The sequence below is a fragment of the Oncorhynchus mykiss genome, chromosome 16, assembly GCF_013265735.2.
Source record: "Oncorhynchus mykiss isolate Arlee chromosome 16, USDA_OmykA_1.1, whole genome shotgun sequence".
NCBI classification, from domain to species: Eukaryota; Metazoa; Chordata; class Actinopteri; order Salmoniformes; family Salmonidae; genus Oncorhynchus; species Oncorhynchus mykiss.
This window is the reverse complement of record NC_048580.1, coordinates 66,449,313-66,471,605: the sequence shown is the minus strand read 5'-3', so window position 1 is coordinate 66,471,605 and position 22,293 is coordinate 66,449,313. Positions and strand designations below refer to the sequence as shown.

Sequence of the window (22,293 nt, the reverse complement as noted above, 5' to 3'; positions counted from 1 at the left end):
AATGAATTTATTTGCAAATTATGGTGGAAAATAAGTATTTGGTCACCTACAAACAAGCAAGATTTCTGGCTCTCACAGACCTGTATCTTATTCTTTAAGAGGCTCCTCTGTCCTCCACTCGTTACCTGTATTAATGGCATCTGTTTGAACTTGTTATCAGTATAAAATACACCTGTCCACAACCTCAAACAGTCACACTCCAAACTCCACTATGGCCAAGACCAAAGAGCTGTCAAAGGATACCAGAAACAAAATTGTAGACCTGCACCAGGCTGGGAAGACTGAATCTGCAATAGGTAAGCAGCTTGGTTTGAAGAAATCAACTGTGGGAGCAATTATTAGGAAATGGAAGACATACAAGACCACCGATAATCTCCCTCGATCTGGGGCTCCACGCAAGATCTCACCCCTTGGGGTCAAAATGATCACAAGAACGGTGAGCAAAATCCCAGAACCACACGGGGGGACCTAGTGAATGACCTGCAGAGAGCTGGGACCAAAGTAACAAAGCCTACCATCAGCAAGGGCATTGAAGATGAAACGTGGCTGGGTCTTTCAGCATGACAATGATCCCAAACACACAGCCCGGGCAATGAAGGAGTGGCTTCGTAAGAAGCATTTCAAGGTCCTAGAGTGGCCTAGCCAGTCTCCAGATTTCAACCCCATAGAGTTGAAAATCCGTGTTGCCCAGCAACAGCCACAAAACATCGCTGCTCTAGAGGAGATCTGCATGGAGGAATGGGCCAAAATACCAGCAACAGTGTGTGAAAACCTTGTGAAGACAGAAAACGTTTGACCTCTGTCATTGCCAACAAAGGGTATATAACAAAGTATTGAGATAAACCTTTGTTATTGACCAAATACTTATTTTCCACCATAATTTGCAAATAAATTCATTAAAAATCCTACAATGTGATTTTCTGGATTTTTTTTCTCATTTTGTCTGTCATAGTTGAAGTGCACCTATGATGAAAATGACAGGCCTCATCTTTTTAAGTGGGAGGACTTGCACAATTGGTGGCTGACTAAATACTTTTTTTGCCCCACTGTACCTATACAATACAATGACTCCAGTATAGGCTGACCCCTACCAAGTTACCTATACAATACAACTGTAGGATACTTCACCCCTGAATGATTATACTGCAACAACCAATATGGCAGTATCTTTGACCAATTAGGCCTAATTGTCAAAGAAGTAATAACAGGTGAAACTGCACACAGCTTTGTAGTTCAATGTGCAGAATGTTTAGTTTAGTTTGGACCATCTTTATGCTCAAGGCGGGAGTTATTTTATCCTTCTTTCCATAATGGTGATATGAAAAACCAAAATGGTGTGATGAAAAGCTCTCAAATTGACTGATTCAACTGTTTTCTTACCAGAGACGTAATGTGTCGTCTCCAAATGTTTACAACTGTACTCATCAATATTTAAATTAGGTCTGCTGTAAAAGGTTACGTTTTCTTTCTTTCTTATACAAGCATGCCACACATGACTGGGTGACCTGAAACCAATGATGACTCAGTATCATTTGTGGGAGTACTGTACATGCAACAGAGTAGTGTCACTCTTGTGCAAAGCTCTGCAGTGCAAACATTACACCCTTTTATGGCTTCTCTGCTACTTGGGATACATGGTTTAGGGTAGTGGTAGGTCTTACCTTACCATCACTCCACAGTGTGTGTTCTTAAATTCAATCTGGAGTGCTTAGAGTGCGCTCGTAAATTCATCAGTTATTCTGCGCTCTGGCACACTCGGACGAGAGTGCTCTGAAATTGGAGTAGATATTGCCAGAGTGAATTTACGAACGCACCCACAGATTCACACACAAAATAGGCAATAGCTACACTTTTCCAAATCCTATATGGCTCCACCCTGAAGGATCTGGTGATGATGGGGTGGGTGTTTGTGTGATAACGGTGCTTCTGGTTCCTGCTTGCTATTCTTAATTTGATCCGACGCATGTCTCTTCCAGCATGGCTCTCTGTGTTCTAATACTGGCTGTATTGATGCTGTCTCAGGAGGTTGCAATCAAACAACGTCAGTCTATTCTCCTCAACTTGACTCCCTGGTGGGAAAAAAAAATTAAGAATTTGTGCACTAAAACCAATCAACATTTTGAATTTAAAAAAAATCCTTTGAAAAACTGTTTAGAATGAGAAATGAATTTGGCTTTGTGAAGTAATGAACAAAGTGCTGTTGTGTAATATAATTTACCATCAACTGTGATTATTAGAGGCAGTAAGCATGGGCCACATCTGGCCTGTACAATGCAATGAAACCAGTTCATGCAGCTCAGAAACTTCTCAGTAAACCCTGTTACTAATACTGAAGGTTTTCCTTGTCAATTGACCCCATATTTTTTTTGTCTTCCAGTGTGTATTAACCTCTTTTGGAAAGTGAATCGCATGCTCTGAAAGATGGACATTTGTACGTGTTTCCCCCGGTTCATTTGGTTAATCCTTTAATTTCAAGTTACCGGCTCTTTTCTTTCCTTCCCTGTTTCTTCTCATCTTAACCACCATTACTCTGTGTCTTCTCATCTTAACCACCATTACTCTGTTCTTCTCTACCAAATGTTACTGCCTACTTCTGTAACATTTCCACTTTTCTCCCCAATACTACATCTTCATCCATGACTTTTCATTTGTTTTTCTGTTTTTCTCTTCTTTCTACACCCCTTCCCCCTTTTTGTTGTCCTGTCTTCATCCCAATCATGATCTGTTTCCTCTTTCATTTGCTTTGAACCCCTGTCCCCGATCATACCATGCCCTGCCGTGCCCTGTGTCCCCCGTCCACCTCACAACCACCACCTCCACCTGCATTGTCCTTCGATGACTCCCACCCGTACCCCATTCCTCCCTCCTGTGTGTGTCTCCCCTGTGTCTCTGCCTCCCCACCCTTCTCTCTCCCAGAGACCATGTCAGTGCGGGGCAGTGGCACTGGCAGTTTGCGGGGTTCAGTGCGAGGCAGTGGTGGTGGAGGCTCGTTCAGCATGCACTCCCTGCTCCAGTCGTACGGCTCCGCCCTGCGCCGACCACACAGCCTGGGCCGCAGCCTCAGCTCCTATCTCAACCACACCACACGCCTGGGTACAAAACACTTGGCCCACACAGGGAAGGGGAATGTGTGTGTGTGTCTGCTCTGGGAGTGTGTTTGTGACCTCTGGCTACAAGTGTGTGAGTGTGTATGTTAAGGGTGTGTTATGACTGGTCATGTTATAGACTTACAGTGCCTTCAGAAAGTATTCACACCCCCTTGACTTATTCCACATTTTCTTGTTTCAGCCTGATTTCAAAATTGACTAAATATATATATTTTTTTCTACACACAATACCCCATAATGACATAGTGAAAACATGTTTTCAAATGTGTTGAAAAGGAAATATCACATTTACATAAGTATTCACACCCCTGAGTCAATACTTTATTGAATCACCTTTGGCGTCGATTACAGCTTTCAGTTGTCTTCGGTATGTCTGTTTTCAGCTTCGCACATCTGGATTCTGGGATTTTCTCCCGTTCTTCCTTGCAGATTTTTCTCAAGTTCTGTTAAGTTAGGTGGGGAGCTGCAGTGAACAGCAATCTTCAAGTCTTTATCCAGATTTTTAATGGGATTCAGGTCTGGGCTTTGGCTGGGTAAAATCTTCACCCCCTGTCTAAGGCCATTTATACTCTGAAGCAGGTTCTCATCAAGGATGTGGCTGTATTTGGCTTCTTCTATCCTTACCAGTCTCCTAGTCCCTGCTGCTGAAAAGCATCCCCATAGCATGATGCCTCCACCACCATGCTTCACGGTAGGGATGGTGTTAGATAGCACTTTGCATTCAGGTCAGAGTTACATTTTTGTTTCATCAGATCACAGCATCTTTTGCCGTATGATCTGTCTTTCACGTGCCCTTTTTTTAAACTCCAGGCGTGCTGTCGTGTGTCTTTTCTCAGGAGTGGCTGCCGCCTGGTCACTCTCCCATGAAGCCCAGATTGCTAAAGTGCTGTAGAGACTTGTCCTTCTGGCAGGTTCTCCCGTCTCAGCCAAGGAACTCTGTAGTTCTGTCCGAGTGGTCATTGGGTTCTTGGTCATCTCCCTGACCAAGGCCCTTCTTGCCCAATGTCTCAGTTTGGTCAGACAGACAGCTCTAGGTCTTTTACATATTTTCCCAATGATGGAGACCACTGTGCTCTTGGAAACTTTCAACACTCTAGAAATTGTTTTATACCCTTCTCCAGATATTTTTATTTAACTAGACAAGTCAGTTAAGAACAAATTCTTATTTTCAATGACTGCCTAGGAACAGTGGGTTAACTGCCTGTTCAGGGGCAGAACGACAGATGTGTACCTTGTCAGCTCGGGGATTCGAACTTGCAACCAACGCTCTAACCACTAGGCTACCCTGCTGCCCCAATATATGCCTCATCACAATACTATCTTGGAGATCTATAGACCATTCCTTGGACTTCATGGTATAGTTTCTGCTCTGATGTGCACTGTCAACTGTGGGACCTTATATAGACAGGTGTGTTACTTTCCAAATCATGTCCAATCAATTAAATTTACCTCAGGTGGACTCCAATCATGTTGAAGAAACATCTCAAGGATGATCAATAGAAACAGGATGCACCTGAGCTCCATTTGGATTGTCATAGCAAAGGGGTGTGGCTACTTACGGAAATATTTAATTTACGTACTGTATTTCATTTTTCAATATATTTGCAAACATTTCACTTTGTCATTATGTGGTATTGTGTGTAGATGGGTAAAACATTTTATATTTAATCCATGTTGAATTCAGGCTGTAACGCAACAAAATGTGCAATAAGTCAAGGGGTATGAATACTTTCTGAAGACACTATATATGCCTGTTTTTTTGTTTTTTTTGTCCTAGTATGGGATTAAGTTAATTACATATTTTGAAAACTGTTTGGAGAGTAGATTTAAAAGCTGATAAGCACATCACACCAGTGCTGTATAACAAGTTAACAACAGTGAGAGAAACCTCTAATAGTTGTAGTGGGAGACAACAGCGAGGAAACAAAATGATAAGACATCAGCGAAGAATTGCTTTACCTCTCAAATCTTACTGTGACGGTACCGTATGCTCCCCTCCTGGTGCCTTTTGAACCAAAACGTTTCCCAGAAAGCAAACGTATAATGAAAGTTAACAGACACAGGGCGAGTAGAACATTATTGTCAAAGGTTGTAAGATTATGATCGTTAGATTGCGATAGGACATTGAGAGCTGGTAACCCTAGCACTCTTCCATGTGGACCAGGAGTTGAGAGTGTTGCTGTGTGTTTGTACAGAGATAGTTCATGAAGATGTGAAGATCGGCTCTGATGGGGAGAGTGACCAGGTCTCGGCCACCTCTTCTGATGAAGTACACAGTCCTGTCAGGGTCCGCCTCAGGAACAACTCTGTACGCAAGATATCCACCGAGGTACACACACTCTCACACACACAGACTCACGCACTCACACTCTCTCTTATAACACTAGTAACACATGAGGTGTTTTATTCTAACTTCTAACCGTTAACTTCTAATCTTCAACCTCTAACTTTGTATCTTTTCCGTTAGGATATAAACAAGCGGTTGTCCTTGCCTGCGGACATCCGTCTCCCAGATGGCTACCTGGAGAAGTTCTGTCTGAACAGTCCTCTTTTTGACAAACCTCTGAGCCGGAGGCTAAGGAGAGTCTCCCTGGTAGGTTACTGCCCCCTCCCCCCCCCCCCTCTTTCCTCCTCTGTCTCCCTGGTAGGTTACTGCCCCCTCCCTCTCTGTCCTCCTCTGTCTCCCTGATAGGTTACTGCCCCCTCCCCCCCCCCTCTTTCCTCCTCTATGTCTCCCTGGTAGGTTACTGCCCCCTCCCTCTCTGTCCTCCTCTATGTCTCCCTGATAGGTTACTGCCCCCTCCCTCTCTGTCCTCCTCTATGTCTCCCTGATAGGTTACTGCCCCCTCCCCCCCCCCTCTTTCCTCCTCTATGTCTCCCTGGTAGGTTACTGCCCCCTCCCTCTCTGTCCTCCTCTATGTCTCCCTGGTAGGTTACTGCCCCCTCCCTCTCTGTCCTCCTCTATGTCTCCCTGGTAGGTTACTGCCCCCTCCCCCCCCATCTTTCCTCCTCTATGTCTCCCTGGTAGGTTACTGCCCCCTCCCTCTCTGTCCTCCTCTATGTCTCCCTGGTAGGTTACTGCCCCCTCCCTCTCTGTCCTCCTCTATGTCTCCCTGATAGGTTACTGCCCCCTCCCTCTCTGTCCTCCTCTATGTCTCCCTGATAGGTTACTGCCCCCTCCCCCCCCCCTCTTTCCTCCTCTATGTCTCCCTGGTAGGTTACTGCCCCCTCCCTCTCTGTCCTCCTCTATGTCTCCCTGGTAGGTTACTGCCCCCTCCCTCTCTGTCCTCCTCTATGTCTCCCTGGTAGGTTACTGCCCCCTCCCCCCCCATCTTTCCTCCTCTATGTCTCCCTGGTAGGTTACTGCCCCCTCCCTCTCTGTCCTCCTCTATGTCTCCCTGGTAGGTTACTGCCCCCTCCCTCTCTGTCCTCCTCTATGTCTCCCTGATAGGTTACTGCCCCCTCCCTCTCTGTCCTCCTCTATGTCTCCCTGATAGGTTACTGCCCCCTCCCTCTTTGTCCTCCTCTATGTCTCCCTGGTAGGTTACTGCCCCCTCCCTCTCTGTCCTCCTCTATGTCTCCCTGGTAGGTTACTGCCCCCTCCCTCTCTGTCCTCCTCTATGTCTCCCTGATAGGTTACTGCCCCCTCCCTCTCTGTCGTCCTCTATGTCTCCCTGGTAGGTTACTGCCCCCTCCCTCTCTGTCCTCCTCTGTCTCCCTGGTAGGTTACTGCCCCCTCCCTCTCTGTCCTCCTCTATGTCTCCCTGGTAGGTTACTGCCCCCTCCCTCTCTGTCCTCCTCTATGTCTCCCTGGTAGGTTACTGCCCCCTCCCTCTCTGTCCTCCTCTATGTCTCCCTGGTAGGTTACTGCCCCCTCCCTCTCTGTCCTCTATGTCTCCCTGATAGGTTACTGCCCCCTCCCTCTCTGTCCTCCTCTATGTCTCCCTGATAGGTTACTGCCCCCTCCCTCTTTGTCCTCCTCTATGTCTCCCTGGTAGGTTACTGCCCCCTCCCTCTCTGTCCTCCTCTATGTCTCCCTGGTAGGTTACTGCCCCCTCCCTCTCTGTCCTCCTCTATGTCTCCCTGATAGGTTACTGCCCCCTCCCTCTCTGTCCTCCTCTATGTCTCCCTGGTAGGTTACTGCCCTCTCCCTCTCTGTCCTCCTCTATGTCTCCCTGATAGGTTACTGCCCCCTCCCTCTCTGTCCTCCTCTATGTCTCCCTGGTAGGTTACTGCCCCCTCCCTCTCTTTCCTCTATGTCTCCCTGATAGGTTACTGCCCCCTCCCTCTCTTTCCTCCTCTATGTCTCCCTGATAGGTTACTGCCCCCTCCCTCTCTTTCCTCCTCTATGTCTCCCTGATAGGTTACTGCCCCCTCCCTCTCTTTCCTCCTCTATGTCTCCCTGATAGGTTACTGCCCCCTCCCTCTCTGTCCTCTTCTATGTCTCCCTGATAGGTTACTGCCCCCCCCCCCCTCTTTCCTCCTCTATGTCTCCCTGGTAGGTTACTGCCCCCTCCCTCTCTGTCCTCCTCTTTGTCTCCCTGGTAGGTTACTGCCCCCTCCCTCTCTGTCCTCCTCTCTGTCTCCCTGATAGGTTACTGCCCCCTCCCTCTCTGTCCTCCTCTATGTCTCCCTGATAGGTTACTGCCCCCTCCCTCTCTGTCCTCCTCTATGTCTCCCTGGTAGGTTACTGCCCCCTCCCTCTCTGTCCTCCTCTTTGTCTCCCTGATAGGTTACTGCCCCCTCCCTCTCTGTCCTCCTCTATGTCTCCCTGATAGGTTACTGCCCCCTCCCTCTCTTTCCTCTATGTCTCCCTGATAGGTTACTGCCCCCTCCCTCTCTGTCCTCCTCTATGTCTCCCTGATAGGTTACTGCCCCCTCCCTCTCTTTCCTCCTCGTCCTCTATGTCCTCATGCTCACTCTGTCTGGCCCATGCTTTTTTCATGAGCTGTCTTGTCCCTGTGTGTGTTGAGCTCTTAAGACTCTCCCTCTTGCATTTTAGTTCTTGTATTTTCATGTGCACTACAATTTTGTTCTCCCCTGCGGTTATGCCTTGCTATACTGTTCCTCCACCATTTTTTTTCATTGATATTTATTCAAGGTCAGAGCTTACACGTTCACTGCCAGACATCTCAACAGAAGTGGTTGCACGTGTCCTGATGAGATTGACCTTCTTTGTATCATCTTCCTGGATAAAGCCAGTCTCGTAGTTCATCTTCCTGGATAAAGCCAGTCTCGTAGTTCATCTTCCTGGATAAAGCCAGTCTCGTAGTTCATCTTCCTGGATAAAGCCAGTCTCGTAGTTCATCTTCCTGGATGAAGCCAGTCTCGTAGTTCATCTTCCTGGATGAAGCCAGTCTCGTAGTTTGTAACAATGTTCTGGAGTCTGTCTGTTTGTCATATTTGTGAATAACAAAGCATGTTCTCATTCTGTGATTTTACATGTGGTAAGACTTCTAGAATCCTCTAAAGATACAATGTGTTTTTTCTCTCAGTCCGAGATTGGCTTTGGGAAGCTGGAGACCTATGTGAAGCTGGATAAGCTAGGAGAGGTATGCTGTTACAAACATATACATTGACATTACCCTACCCCTTAGTCGTTGTTTATTTGCTCTGGCAGTGTTGAGGTTTGCTGCTGCTACTGTTCACATGTACTGTATGCACTGCTTTTATGATGTGCTCCTACTGTAGTCTGTCTAAGTATTATCTCTCTCCCAGGGAACCTATGCCACGGTATACAAAGGGCGCAGCAAGCTGACTGACAACCTGGTGGCTCTGAAAGAGATCCGATTGGAGCATGAGGAGGGGGCTCCCTGCACTGCCATCAGAGAAGGTGAGACACCACACCACCACAGGGTGGGCACTGGGCATAGTGCCCAAACACCTTTGTGTCGGGTGGGCCTGAGCCTGGGCCGCCAGCTAAAAATAAAACCCAACAGGTTGGAAAGTGGAAACCAGAGCAAGCCAAGGGAGCACTGGCTATTTACAGGATTGACCTCAGTCAACCACAGTTGCTGCTGCTGACCTCTGATATGGAAAGAGTTGAGGCATGCTGTATAAGTATTTTTTAAAATCATGCATTGGTTATCTCTCTCTCCCCCAGTGTCTCTGCTGAAGGATCTGAAACACGCGAACATAGTGACCCTCCATGACATCATCCACACGCAGAAGTCTCTCACGCTGGTCTTTGAGTACCTGGTGAGTCATCGTCCACACAGAAAGGAGGAGAAGCATAAGAGCATCTGACAGCGCGTCACACACACTGTTCATCTGTCGACTCCTTACATTTTGAATGAAAACAAATCCAAATGAATTTGTTTGTGCCAGTGTCAAAGTTGTGTAAATGATTTGTGATTTGTCACGCAGGATAAAGACCTTAAGCAGTATCTGGAGGATTGTGGCAACTCTATCCACATGCACAATGTGAAGGTGAGGCACTCATCAGCCTACAATACCTTGATACATGATTTCCCTTACATTCTTTATCATTATATAGCATGTATCAGCATGTATCATAAAACGGAATTCTATCATTCCAGTCCGATGTATACATCTACTCAACAGTAGATGAAATGGCACGGTGCCAATAGTTTTTAAATGTGTAGTTAGTGATTTAGTAGGGTCTTTACTGGTGTCTTTTGTCGTTGCACATTGTCTCCCTGTGGCTCTCTCACCTACAGTATACCTCTCATGTCTCAGTGTGTCCCTGTGTCTCTCTCACCTACAGTATACCTCATGTCTCAGTGTGTCCCTGTGTCTCAGTGTGTCCCTGTGTCTCAGTGTGTCCCTGTGTCTCAGTGTGTCCCTGTGTCTCTGGGTGGTCTGTGTCTCTGGGTGGTCTGTGGTATTGTCATGTCTTTGCAGACATGTCTTATCTCATGTCTGTTACTGTGCCTTTCCTCCTCAGCTCTTCCTGTTCCAGCTGCTGCGTGGCCTCAACTACTGCCACCGCCGCAAAGTCCTCCACAGAGACCTCAAACCCCAGAACCTGCTCATCAACGACCGCGGAGAGCTCAAACTGGCTGACTTTGGTCAGTACCTCCAACTGTACAGACAGTCTTATCACCACACCTCAGAAGTCTCTGTGGAACCAGAGTATTATCTGTAGTGCTTCAGTTTAACGTTCTCAATAATTAAGAGTAACGACAAAACGATGTGTTCAGAAAAAAAGGACATCCATTTTTTTGTTGGTAGTACGACAGAGTTTTGTTGGTAGTATGACAGAGTTTTGTTGGTAGTATGACAGAGTTTTGTTGGTAGTACGACAGAGTTTTGTTGGTAGTATGACAGAGTTTTGTTGGTAGTATGACAGAGTTTTGTTGGTATTACGACAGAGTTTTGTTGGTAGTATGACAGAGTTTTGTTGGTAGTACGACAGAGTTTTGTTGGTATTACGACAGAGTTTTGTTGGTAGTATGACAGAGTTTTGTTGGTATTACGACAGAGTTTTGTTGGTAGTATGACAGAGTTTTGTTGGTAGTACGACAGAGTTTTGTTGGTAGTACGACAGAGTTTTGTTGGTAGTACGACAGAGTTTTGTTGGTAGTACGACAGAGTTTTGTTGGTAGTACGACAGAGTTTTGTTGGTAGTACGACAGAGTTTTGTTGGTAGTACGACAGAGTTTTGTTGGTAGTACGACAGAGTTTTGTTGGTAGTACGACAGAGTTTTGTTGGTAGTACGACAGAGTTTTGTTGGTGTAATAAGCCAATATGCCCCAAGAGCCTCTCCCACAAACTGTCATGTAAAAATGTTAAGCTTCTTTCAAACGTTTTGTTGAATAGTGAATCATGCTTTTGTCTCAGGCCTGGCCCGGGCTAAGTCCATTCCCACCAAGACATACTCCAACGAGGTGGTGACGCTATGGTACCGTCCCCCAGACATCCTCCTAGGAAGCACTGACTACTCAACGCAGATAGATATGTGGTAAGAATAAACTATTGGTCTTAGCCAATCGGGTTGATATTGATGTTTCGTTATAACATTCTGTTCTAAAATGTCAGTGAAGTTGTTATAGTAACGTTATATTTTGACTCTGTAGGGGAGTGGGTTGTATCTTCTATGAGATGTCTACAGGCCGCCCCCTGTTTCCTGGTTCCACAGTGGAGGAGGAGCTGCACTTCATCTTTAAACTGCTAGGTGAGACTGTACCCCCGTCACTGCCCAACTTGGTCCATGGTGTGGCCCTGCCCTTTTGAAGGAGAGGAGACGGGGAGAAATGCCTTTTGGCACCATTGAGACGGCTAAGGATATAAAACATCCCTTCCTTTTCAATGTCTTGAGAGTTGAAGCACTTGTTTGTGTCTGCTCCAGGTACACCCAATGAGACATCCTGGCCTGGAATCACCTCCAATGAGGAATTCATCTCATACAACTACCCCCGGTACAGAGCCGACTGTCTACGGAATCACACACCAAGGTGATGCAGTGCTCGGCACTGTGACTGTTTATGACACGTTAGACCTGCTCGTTCAATGAGAGTTACTTTAATTTATTGTGTATTTGTTGTTTATTCCTAGACTGGACAATGAAGGAGTGGAACTGCTGTCCAAACTGCTGCAGGTGAGACCACCCCTGTGGCAACATTATCGTCATTGACAAACTCCCATCTCACCTTTTTAGATAATCTTTATGATCGTCCTGGAGGTGTTCGTTGCCATTAGCGACAGTAGAGTGAAGCTGTGTGTCCGTCTGTGTTTTAGTTTGAGGGAAAGAAGCGCATCTCAGCAGAGGAGGCCATGAGGCATCTATACTTCCACAGTCTGGGAGACCGAGTCATCACACTGCCTGACTGTGAGTTGGCCTTCACTCCTCCACACATGACTCACACACATTATTAACAGCAGTGTAGTGTCATGTCATTGGTAAATAATTGTATAATATGAACATATCCTCTCCTAGCTACATCAATATTTTCACTTCAAGACATTCAGCTGGAGAAGGAGCCCGGCTGTAGAAGTAGCTCCTTGTCTGACTCAGGTAAGTTCCTCTCTTTACAGTTGTAGTTCATCCCATAAACGAAATGTCTTATTTTAATGTCCCAACTTCCTTGTACAAAATGTAAACTTAATGGCTACATCACTGTGTTCCAGAGCTCGTACAGGGATGCCTAAGGTTCCGGCACACCTTAGGTATATTCAGTTCACTTCCTTCTCTCATGAGGAGGCTGCGAACCAATCCCCTCCTTTCCCCTCTGATGCACTTCAATGTGTCAGTCTATCATCCCATGGCTTTTAACAATGAATATGTAACCATTCTCAAAACACCTCCTTAGACTTTGAGGCTAGAAGAATATTGTATGTCAAGAGTACTTTACATTATATTGAGAACTTTACATTATGTCAAGACTACTTTACATTATATTGAGAACTTTACATTATGTCAAGACTACTTTACACTATGTCAGGACTACTTTACACTATGTCAAGACTACTTTACACGATACTTGAGATTTATTTACATGTGTACATCCATACAAAGCACATTAGGTGGTCTTTACTTTCAATGGAAATTCCCACTTCATTGTAATACACACTCATACACAATAATATAGAGAAAGGAGTAGCAAGAGCAGTGCTCTCAGATATTTAAGTATGCTAGGCGAGCTTTTTTATGCCAATTTTTTTTGGCTCATGAACATAGCCTCAGACGTTTGTTAGAAATGAACACAAACAGCATGCATCACTGAACAGCACCTTGAATACAAGACTATCCTCGAACAAACACCAAGTCACATCACATCAACAGGGCTAGTGCACAGTACTCCACCTCTGAATGGTTATAGGTTTTATTTGCTAAAATAGCTGTTTCTGGTTGGTCCCCTGTTCTTCCTGGTTGTGTTTGATTTGTTGAAAACATGCCTGCCCTCAGCTCTGACTCAGGAGCATTCAGTCCCCTGGTCATTATACGTTGTAGTCAGCCCACCTCAGGCTTGGTCATTGTGCGTTGTAGTCAGCCCACCTCAGGCCTGGTACGTTGTAGTCAGCCCACCTCAGGCCTGGTCATTATGCGTTGTAGTCAGCCCACCACAGGCCTGGTCATTGTGCGTTGTAGTCAACCCACCTCAAGCCTGGTCATTGTGCGTTGTAGTCAGCCCACCTCAGGCCTGGTCATTATACGTTGTAGTCAGCCCACCTCAGGCCTGGTACGTTGTAGTCAGCCCACCTCAGGCCTGGTCATTATACGTTGTAGTCAGCCTACCTCAGGCCTGGTCATTATACGTTGTAGTCAGCCCACCTCAGGCCTGGTGTGTTGTAGTCAGCCCACCTCAGGCCTGGTGCGTTGTAGTCAGCCCACCTCAGACCTGGTGTGTTGTAGTCAGTCCACCTCAGACCTGGTCATTGTGCGTTGTAGTCAGCCCACCTCAGGCCTGGTCATTGTGCGTTGTAGTCAGCCCACCTCAGGCCTGGTCATTGGGCGTTGTAGTCAGCCCACCTCAGGCCTGGTGCGTTGTAGTCAGCCCACCTCAGGCCTGGTCATTATGCGTTGTAGTCAGCCTACCTCAGGCCTGGTGCGTTGTAGTCAGCCCTCCTCAGACCTGGTGTGTTGTAGTCAGCCCACCTCAGGCCTGGTCAGATCACTGATCTGTGTAGTGATGGAGAATGAGCTTCTCATAAGAGTCTGCTTCCCTTAACCTCCCGCCTGAGCAGCTCTCACTGGACCCAGCCAATCAGAGAATTCACTGGACCCAGCCAATCAGATAATTATTATTTGTGTTCTCTTGGCTGCATTGTTTATGAGCTGTTTTTTTCCCCTGGACTTTTACCCCTTTTTCTCCCCATTTCATGATATCCCATTGGTAGTTAGTCTTCTCCCATCGCTGCAACTCCACTATGGACTCGGGAGAGACGAAGGTCGAGAGCCGTGCGTCCTCCGAAACACGACCCTGCCAAGTCGCACTGCTTCTTGACACACTGCTCTCTTAATCCGGAAGCCAGCCTCACCAATGTGTTGGAGGAAACACTGTCCAGCTGGCGACCAGTGCCTTAGACCGCTGAGCCACTCGGGAGGCAATGCTGTCTTTTACTGAGGAAAACAATTCCTTTTTAACAAATGTAATAAAACACAGACTACTAAACCCCTGCTCAACAATGAAAATCAATATCCAAATTATGCCCAACACACACATGCAGTAAAAAATGTGAAGAGAAATCAATTGGCCTGTTGCTTACATAATCCAAATATCAGCCATGGATAAAATGTGTGTTGTTTTGTAACACAGTTTATAATGAGAAATTCATGATTACATAATTTCCTGCATTAATTATTCATATGTCTTTCTGAGGGGTGTTCTGCTCTCTCACCCTAAACTCGTTCCTGTTATATGACAGAGGAAGGGTTAACCGTCCTGTAGATAACTCCTGATTTAGCCTGAGGAGTCAGGAGTGGGGTGATAATGAGAGGGTGGATCTCTGACTCATTCTCATTTACAACACTGCTGCTATTCTATCTACTTGAAGCTTATCAACAATGCGGAAGGGAAAAGTACAGTTTACTTCAACTATGTTTGACGTTAATACTGTGCAATACTCTGTATAGTTTTTATAGTTTTTTTTACATGCAAAAAATGTACCCCTTTCGGCCTCCCAGGACTTGGTGTATTTGAGTTCAGAGTAATTTACATTTCTCCCCTTCCTGACACACCAAAGGGGAATGCTGATGTGACATATTGCCTGTAGGGACCTTACCCACTGAGTTGTCCTGTATGAAAACCCTATGTTTGTTCCTGCTCCTCTCTCTCTCTCTCTCTCTCTCTCTCTCTCTCTCTCTCTCTCTCTCTCTCTCTCTCTCGCTCTCGCTCTCGCTCTCGCTCTCGCTCTCGCTCTCGCTCTCGCTCTCTCTCTCTTTGGGCCAACGCCCTGATAGATCATTCAACATGGTTACCAAACACATTCATCTGTTTCCACACTGAATTTGTATTGTGGGCCCTGTTTTGACAATGCAAAGTGAAAATACGGCACTAGTGTCAAATAATACCATAATGCTCCTGATATCTGTACTTTATTTCAAATATTTTTGTGCTGTCCGTGGAGGGCAGCGGTAATTAATGATGGTTTGGAATGTAATGATGCGGATACAAAACACACATTTGTGTTGAATTTTGACACAAGTGCTACTTATTTCCGTTGTCAACGTATCACTGTGTGTGCTGTTTGTCTTCATACGGTATCTCCTTTGTCAGCAGCTCTCTTACCCTGATGGAACCTTCTCCCTCTGGTCTCTGTTCAAGTACCTGTGATGATGAGTGTTCCTCCTGGGGTCTGTCTGTCACTCCTCTCACGGTCTCTCTCTCTCCTCACAGTGAACAGCATATCTCGACGACAGAGCCTGCTTTTCTGAGTGGAGTGAGACAGAGACGGACGAACGAGAGGACGGGAAGCTGAGACATTTCTGTGTGCGATGAAGGGATACATATTCATCATCTTTATACCTTTTGAATTGTCATTGTTGGTCCATTTAGTGTTGAGAGGTTCACTAGCTGTTTACATGTAAGACGAGGCTGAGGAGGATACCTGTTTTTCTTCTGTGTTTGCTCTCAATATGCACTCTCTCCTCTATATAGAACAGTTTACTGTCACAGACACACTTTTACCATCACGTATACTGTAAATGCTGACAGGCAAAGAAAGCCTTACCATTTTTCCTTGTATAGCTAACTACTGTGATTTTTAGTTTACAGGCTGACATAATTGCAGCCCTGTATAATTACATTTAGACATGTCAGGACATTCTTTGAATGCAATAATCATCACCCGTACATTTTAATGGATTTGGACCAAAGTTTTCGACTCACTTAAATTATGCACAATGCTATTGTAATACCCCTAGCTAGAACCTTTCTATTTGTTATTGTATAATACCACAATGAAGGAATAATTTGAAAAATGACAAGGCTTGAATAAGTGATAAGTTGATTAGAGTTGTCTTCTAATTGAGGGGGGGAATAATACGGTGAGGCTGAAGTGTCTCACCTTGGTCTTCCACACCCCCATTTCCACCACAGCAAGGTATTACAGTCTAGCCCTCCCATTTCCACCACAGCAAGGTATTACAGTCTATCCCTCCCATTTCCACCACAGCAAGGTATTACAGCCTATCCCTCCTATTTCCACCACAGCAAGGTATTAGTCTATCTCTCCCATACCTTCCCATTTCCACCACAGCAAGGTATTACAGTCTAGCCCTCCCGTTTCCACCACAGCAAGGTATTAGTCTATCCCTCCCATTTCCACCACAGCAAGGTATTACAGTCTATCCCTCCAATTTCCACCACAGCAAGGTATTACAGTCTATCTCTCCCATTTCTACCACAGCAAGGTATTACAGTCTAGACCTCCCATTTCCACCACAGCAAGGTATTACAGTCTATCCCTCCCATTTCCACCACAGCAAGGTATTACAGTCTATCCCTCCCAGCTCCATCAATCCAAGGTATTACAGTCTATCCCTCCCATTTCCACCACAACAAGGTATTACAGTCTATCCCTCCCAGCTCCATCAATCCAAGGTATTACAGTCTATCCCTCCCATTTCCACCATAGCAAGGTATTACAGTCTATCCCTCCCAGCTCCATCAATCCAAGGTATTACAGTCTAGCCCTCCCATTTCCACCACAGCAAGGTATTACAGTCTATCCCTCCCATTTCCACCACAGCAAGGTATTAGTCTATCCCTCCCATTTCCACCACAGCAAGGTATTACAGTCTAGCCCTCCCATTTCCACCACAGCAAGGTATTAGTCTATCCCTCCCATTTCCACCACAGCAAGGTATTACAGTCTATCCCTCCCAGCTCCATCAATCCAAGGTATTACAGTCTAGCCCTCCCATTTCCACCACAGCAAGGTATTACAGTCTATCCCTCCCATTTCCACCACAGCAAGGTATTACAGTCTATCCCTCCCATTTCCACCACAGCAAGGTATTACAGTCTAGCCCTCCCATCTCCGTAATCATTGAAGGGTTAGTTTAGTACCAGGTAGATTAATCCCAACAGTGTCATGGTGGCATTTGGGGGAAATCCTCATGTTGTATTTATTTATTTATTTTCATAATGCTGTGCTTGGCTGATATGGTACAATGGTTTGAAAGAAAAGCACTTCTGTTCTATTTTCACACAACGTTTTGCAGTTCTCTGAGGAATCCATAGCACTTACAGGAATTCTCCTCATTCTTGCAGGAATTCTGGAATTTGGGGAACCGTTGTACCAAAAACCTGGAGATGGCGTTCTCTTTATTGATTATATAGACATGCATCCAATACAAATTGAGCTTCCACGGTGAAACATCACAACCCTGATAGGTTTAATGACTCTTTAGGGCACAGGGTACAGTATTGTTGGGTGTAATGTAATTGTGTTTACACATCTACCTGTTTGGAGTGAAAGAGACAGTCTGCAAATGTCCCCACTATGTACAGGGTGATGTGTGGTCATCATTCTGAGGAGAGTGAGAGAGTGCACCAGACACAGTGTCACTACTTTTACACCGCCTGCTGATGTAGTTAGCCCACCTATTAACCACGGCTGTTGTTCTATAGCAGTGGTTCCCAACCTTTTACCCATGTACAATTTACCAGTAGGCCTATGGTCTCATGAGTCTTCTCAAGTACCCCCTGTGGATAGGCCACGTTCCCGTGGTTGGGAAACACTGTTCTAAAGCACTTCCGTATGTGGAATCTGTGAAAACCAAAGTGAACATTGCATAAAACTGTCATCTGACATTTCTGGCTCGTCGTTTTGAATGGGGATAGATGATGTGTTTCAAACCTCAAATAACCAAAGTATACATTTTTGGATTGAGGTGGTAACGTGGAGAGAAATGCAGTTGGTTATGAATTCTCACCATCTCAACCATTGGGTTAGTTTGGTGGGTTGGGGTGTGATCCTAGCAGCGAGATGTTGTGAACTTAGTAAGTGTGAATGAGTGAGCGTGTGCTGTCTGTGTGTGTGTGTGTGTGTGTGTGTGTGTGTGTATGTGTGTGTATGAAAGAGCCAGAGTGAGAGAGTCAGAGCAGAGGATATGTGTCGTGAAGCACGGCAATGTTATATTGTGGAAAAAGAATATGGTATGTTGTAAATAACCTTAGATTATTTTACGGAACCGAGCAGAGGACTGTGCAATGAGATGAGGATACTCTTCTCATTATGTCATTTTGAAGATAAGAATATAGTTTTCTTACGATGATCATTGATTATATTGTTATTGTGCTTTTAATGAGAAAAGGTTTATTTGTTCATAGAATACATAATCAGTGTAGATATTTGCATTTTATGTTTATAATTTGTTTTCTCTGATGGTGAAAGGGGCTCTTCCATATACATTGTCAGAAGAAGCATGGATATGTTGCCATGGAAGGGCTAATAGGTTGGTCGTGAAGTCGCCTCTTGTCCCATTTTATATTTCGCAATAACTGTTGTACTACGCAATAACAAGTTGTACAGTACGTGATCCCTGTCCAAATTTACCAGTGGATTGAATACTTTATATCTAACACAAAAACAATGAAGTCACAACTTTAAGTAGAACAAAAAAAAGATACTGGAGACTGTTTTATTGCCCATTGTCACTTTTACATTTGGATTCAAAGAGTGAGATTTTGATATCACTGTTGACAAAGCGCTTCGTTTTTCTTTTATTGAGCCAAGAAACAAGAAACTTCTTGTAGTTTTCAGTATTGATAAAACTGTTTGACATTTCTTTATAAAGCAAAACAAGTTCAATTCTAAGGTGTAGTGTATGTGCCGAGGTTAAGACCATGTTCTTCAGTTGTCAAGGAGAGTTGGATTACAGATTGGACAATGCAATGAGACTTGGTTTTGAAGCAGCTTTACCATACAGCCCAGCATATCTAATGGGCATGTGATGTGTTGATGAGGTTGAAAAGGTATGAACATGTACTGTAAACTGGTGTGTGTGTGTGTGTGTACATATGTAGGTACTGTAAAACATACCATTTGAAAAGGAATTTAAACAAACCCAAGCAATACATTTGGCAAATGTCTGATGCAGAAGCCAAACAAGTTGGTGCTCTGATAGCATTTAGGAATGGCATGTTATGTGGAGGCTACAGTACACAGCAATGTGATAGGATGTTTTTCCTATAGTTGGTTGGGAAAACTGGGCCATATTCAGTAGGTATAACACTACAGGAAGTTGCAGATATAAATGGAATGTAGCCTATGGAGCAACCAACACATTAGACTGGCATTTTTCTCTGACACGTTCTTCATGGCTGCACATCTGAATATGTTTTAGATCTGTGTGTATATTGTATGAATATGTAAATGCTCAAGATGTTTTGTGAAGAGAATGTTTTGTTTGATAGGCTCCGTCCACTGTGTGTAAAAACTGGATTTGGATATTCAAAAGCTCTTTGGATTGCGGCAATAGTTATTATTTTTCCCATCTGAGCAGCGGTTTGGAAAGGACTACAGTGTAAATTGTCAAGTGAAATACCATGCCATCATGAACCTGTGGTTATTATATCGGTGGCACACTGAAATACCACACCATCATGAACCTGTGGTTATTATATCGGTGACACACTGAAATACCACGCCATCATGAACCTGTGGTTATTATATCGGTGACACACTGAAATACCACACCATGAACCTGTGGTTATTATATCGGTGACGCACTGAAATACCACACCATCATGAACCTGTGGTTATTATATCGGTGACACACTGAAATACCACACCATGAACCTGTGGTTATTATATCGGTGGCACACTGAAATACCACACCATGAACCTGTGGTTATTATATCGGTGACACACTGAAATACCACACCATCATGAACCTGTGGTTATTATATCGGTGACACACTGAAATACCACACCATCATGAACCTGTGGTTATTATATCGGTGACACACTGAAATACCACACCATGAACCTGTGGTTATTATATCGGTGACACACTGAAATACCACACCATGAACCTGTGGTTATTATATCGGTGACGCACTGAAATACCACACCATGAACCTGTGGTTATTATATCGGTGACACACTGAAATACCACACCATCATGAACCTGTGGTTATTATATCGGTGACACACTGAAATACCACACCATGAACCTGTGGTTATTATATCGGTGGCACACTGAAATACCACACCATGAACCTGTGGTTATTATATCGGTGACACACTGAAATACCACACCATCATGAACCTGTGGTTATTATATCGGTGACACACTGAAATACCACACCATGAACCTGTGGTTATTATATCGGTGACACACTGAAATACCACACCATGAACCTGTGGTTATTATATTGGTGACACACTGAAATACCACACCATCATGAACCTGTGGTTATTATATCGGTGACACACTGAAATACCACACCATCATGAACCTGTGGTTATTATATCGGTGACACACTGAAATACCACACCATGAACCTGTGGTTATTATATCGGTGACACACTGAAATACCACACCATCATGAACCTGTGGTTATTATATCGGTGACACACTGAAATACCACACCATCATGAACCTGTGGTTATTATATCGGTGACACACTGAAATACCACACGGTGAACCTGTGGTTATTATATCGGTGACGCACTGAAATACCACACCATCATGAACCTGTGGTTATTATATCGGTGACACACTGAAATACCACACCATCATGAACCTGTGGTTATTATATCGGTGACACACTGAAATACCACACCATGAACCTGTGGTTATTATATCGGTGACACACTGAAATACCACACCATCATGAACCTGTGGTTATTATATCGGTGACACACTGAAATACCACACCATGAACCTGTGGTTATTATATCGGTGACACACTGAAATACCACACCATGAACCTGTGGTTATTATATCGGTGACACACTGAAATACCACACCATCATGAACCTGTGGTTATTATATCGGTGACACACTGAAATACCACACCATCATGAACCTGTGGTTATTATATCGGTGACACACTGAAATACCACACCATCATGAACCTGTGGTTATTATATCGGTGACACACTGAAATACCACACCATGAACCTGTGGTTATTATATCGGTGACACACTGAAATACCACACCATCATGAACCTGTGGTTATTATATCGGTGACACACTGAAATACCACACCATCATGAACCTGTGGTTATTATATCGGTGACACACTGAAATACCACACGGTGAACCTGTGGTTATTATATCGGTGACGCACTGAAATACCACACCATCATGAACCTGTGGTTATTATATCGGTGACACACTGAAATACCACACCATCATGAACCTGTGGTTATTATATCGGTGACACACTGAAATACCACACCATGAACCTGTGGTTATTATATCGGTGACACACTGAAATACCACACCATCATGAACCTGTGGTTATTATATCGGTGACACACTGAAATACCACACCATGAACCTGTGGTTATTATATCGGTGACACACTGAAATACCACACCATGAACCTGTGGTTATTATATCGGTGACACACTGAAATACCACACCATCATGAACCTGTGGTTATTATATCGGTGACACACTGAAATACCACACCATCATGAACCTGTGGTTATTATATCGGTGACGCACTGAAATACCACAGATATATGGCTGACAGTTGAGCGCTCCCTTCTGGGTAGTGATACACAATCTTCCAGGACTTGTCAGATGGACTAGATACAGCGAAAAACAGAGCTTGGCACATTTGCTTTATGGAAGCAAAATAATTCACGCAAATGCTTTATTTCTTCACAACTACATACATTTAGTCAGACAATATAAGAAAAGATTTACAGTCATGACAGTCACTGGCCAATGTAATGTTTGCTCCTGTATTTATCCACTCTTTTGAGTGTCTGAATCTTTTAATGTAACTGTACTACAAACACTTATCTACAAATAATGCCATTCGGAATAGTATTTTATGAATGTAATTGTCCTCCTGAGGTTTGATTTAGCCAAAGTTTCACTTCAATTAAATGGCCGTGTATTAATGGTCTTCAGCACATCACGATTCTAGCTCACCCCAGTGAATTGGGAGGATTAAGACCATAATACTATAGAGAGATTATTTAGATTCATTTAACACAACCTGAGGAACTTGGTTATATGAGCTGTTAGTATATTCCCCATTAAAGAATAATTCATTTTAAAGGCAAAACATTTACAAGCCACAATTTTG

General features: G+C 44.4%; 1 protein-coding gene across 10 annotated transcripts in view; it reads left to right on the top strand.

Moving 5' to 3' along the window:
* Positions 1–20,514, top strand: part of cdk16 (cyclin-dependent kinase 16) — a 28,051-nt gene extending 7,537 nt beyond the window's left edge. Inside the window, exons 1-16 of one of the 10 annotated variants that reach the window (XR_005036589.1) lie at positions 964–3,093; positions 5,303–5,436; positions 5,575–5,700; positions 8,603–8,659; positions 8,826–8,940; positions 9,211–9,305; positions 9,474–9,536; positions 10,015–10,138; positions 10,912–11,032; positions 11,148–11,245; positions 11,420–11,525; positions 11,626–11,668; positions 11,809–11,899; positions 12,008–12,085; positions 15,408–16,113; positions 16,690–20,514. Coding sequence is in view for 3 of the 10 variants with exons in the window: in XM_036947579.1 (XP_036803474.1) it covers positions 2,769–3,093; positions 5,303–5,436; positions 5,575–5,700; positions 8,603–8,659; positions 8,826–8,940; positions 9,211–9,305; positions 9,474–9,536; positions 10,015–10,138; positions 10,912–11,032; positions 11,148–11,245; positions 11,420–11,525; positions 11,626–11,668; positions 11,809–11,899; positions 12,008–12,085; positions 15,408–15,445 (1,614 nt within the window). In the remaining 7 variants the exon portion in view is untranslated. Of the gene's footprint in view, positions 1–963; positions 3,094–5,302; positions 5,437–5,574; positions 5,701–8,602; positions 8,660–8,825; positions 8,941–9,210; positions 9,306–9,473; positions 9,537–10,014; positions 10,139–10,911; positions 11,033–11,147; positions 11,246–11,419; positions 11,526–11,625; positions 11,669–11,808; positions 11,900–12,007; positions 12,086–15,407 lie in introns of those variants that run through there. The other 9 variants (XR_005036588.1, XR_005036586.1, XR_005036587.1 and 6 more) reach the window with 9 other exon arrangements.
* The last annotated feature ends 1,779 nt before the right edge of the window (positions 20,515–22,293 follow it).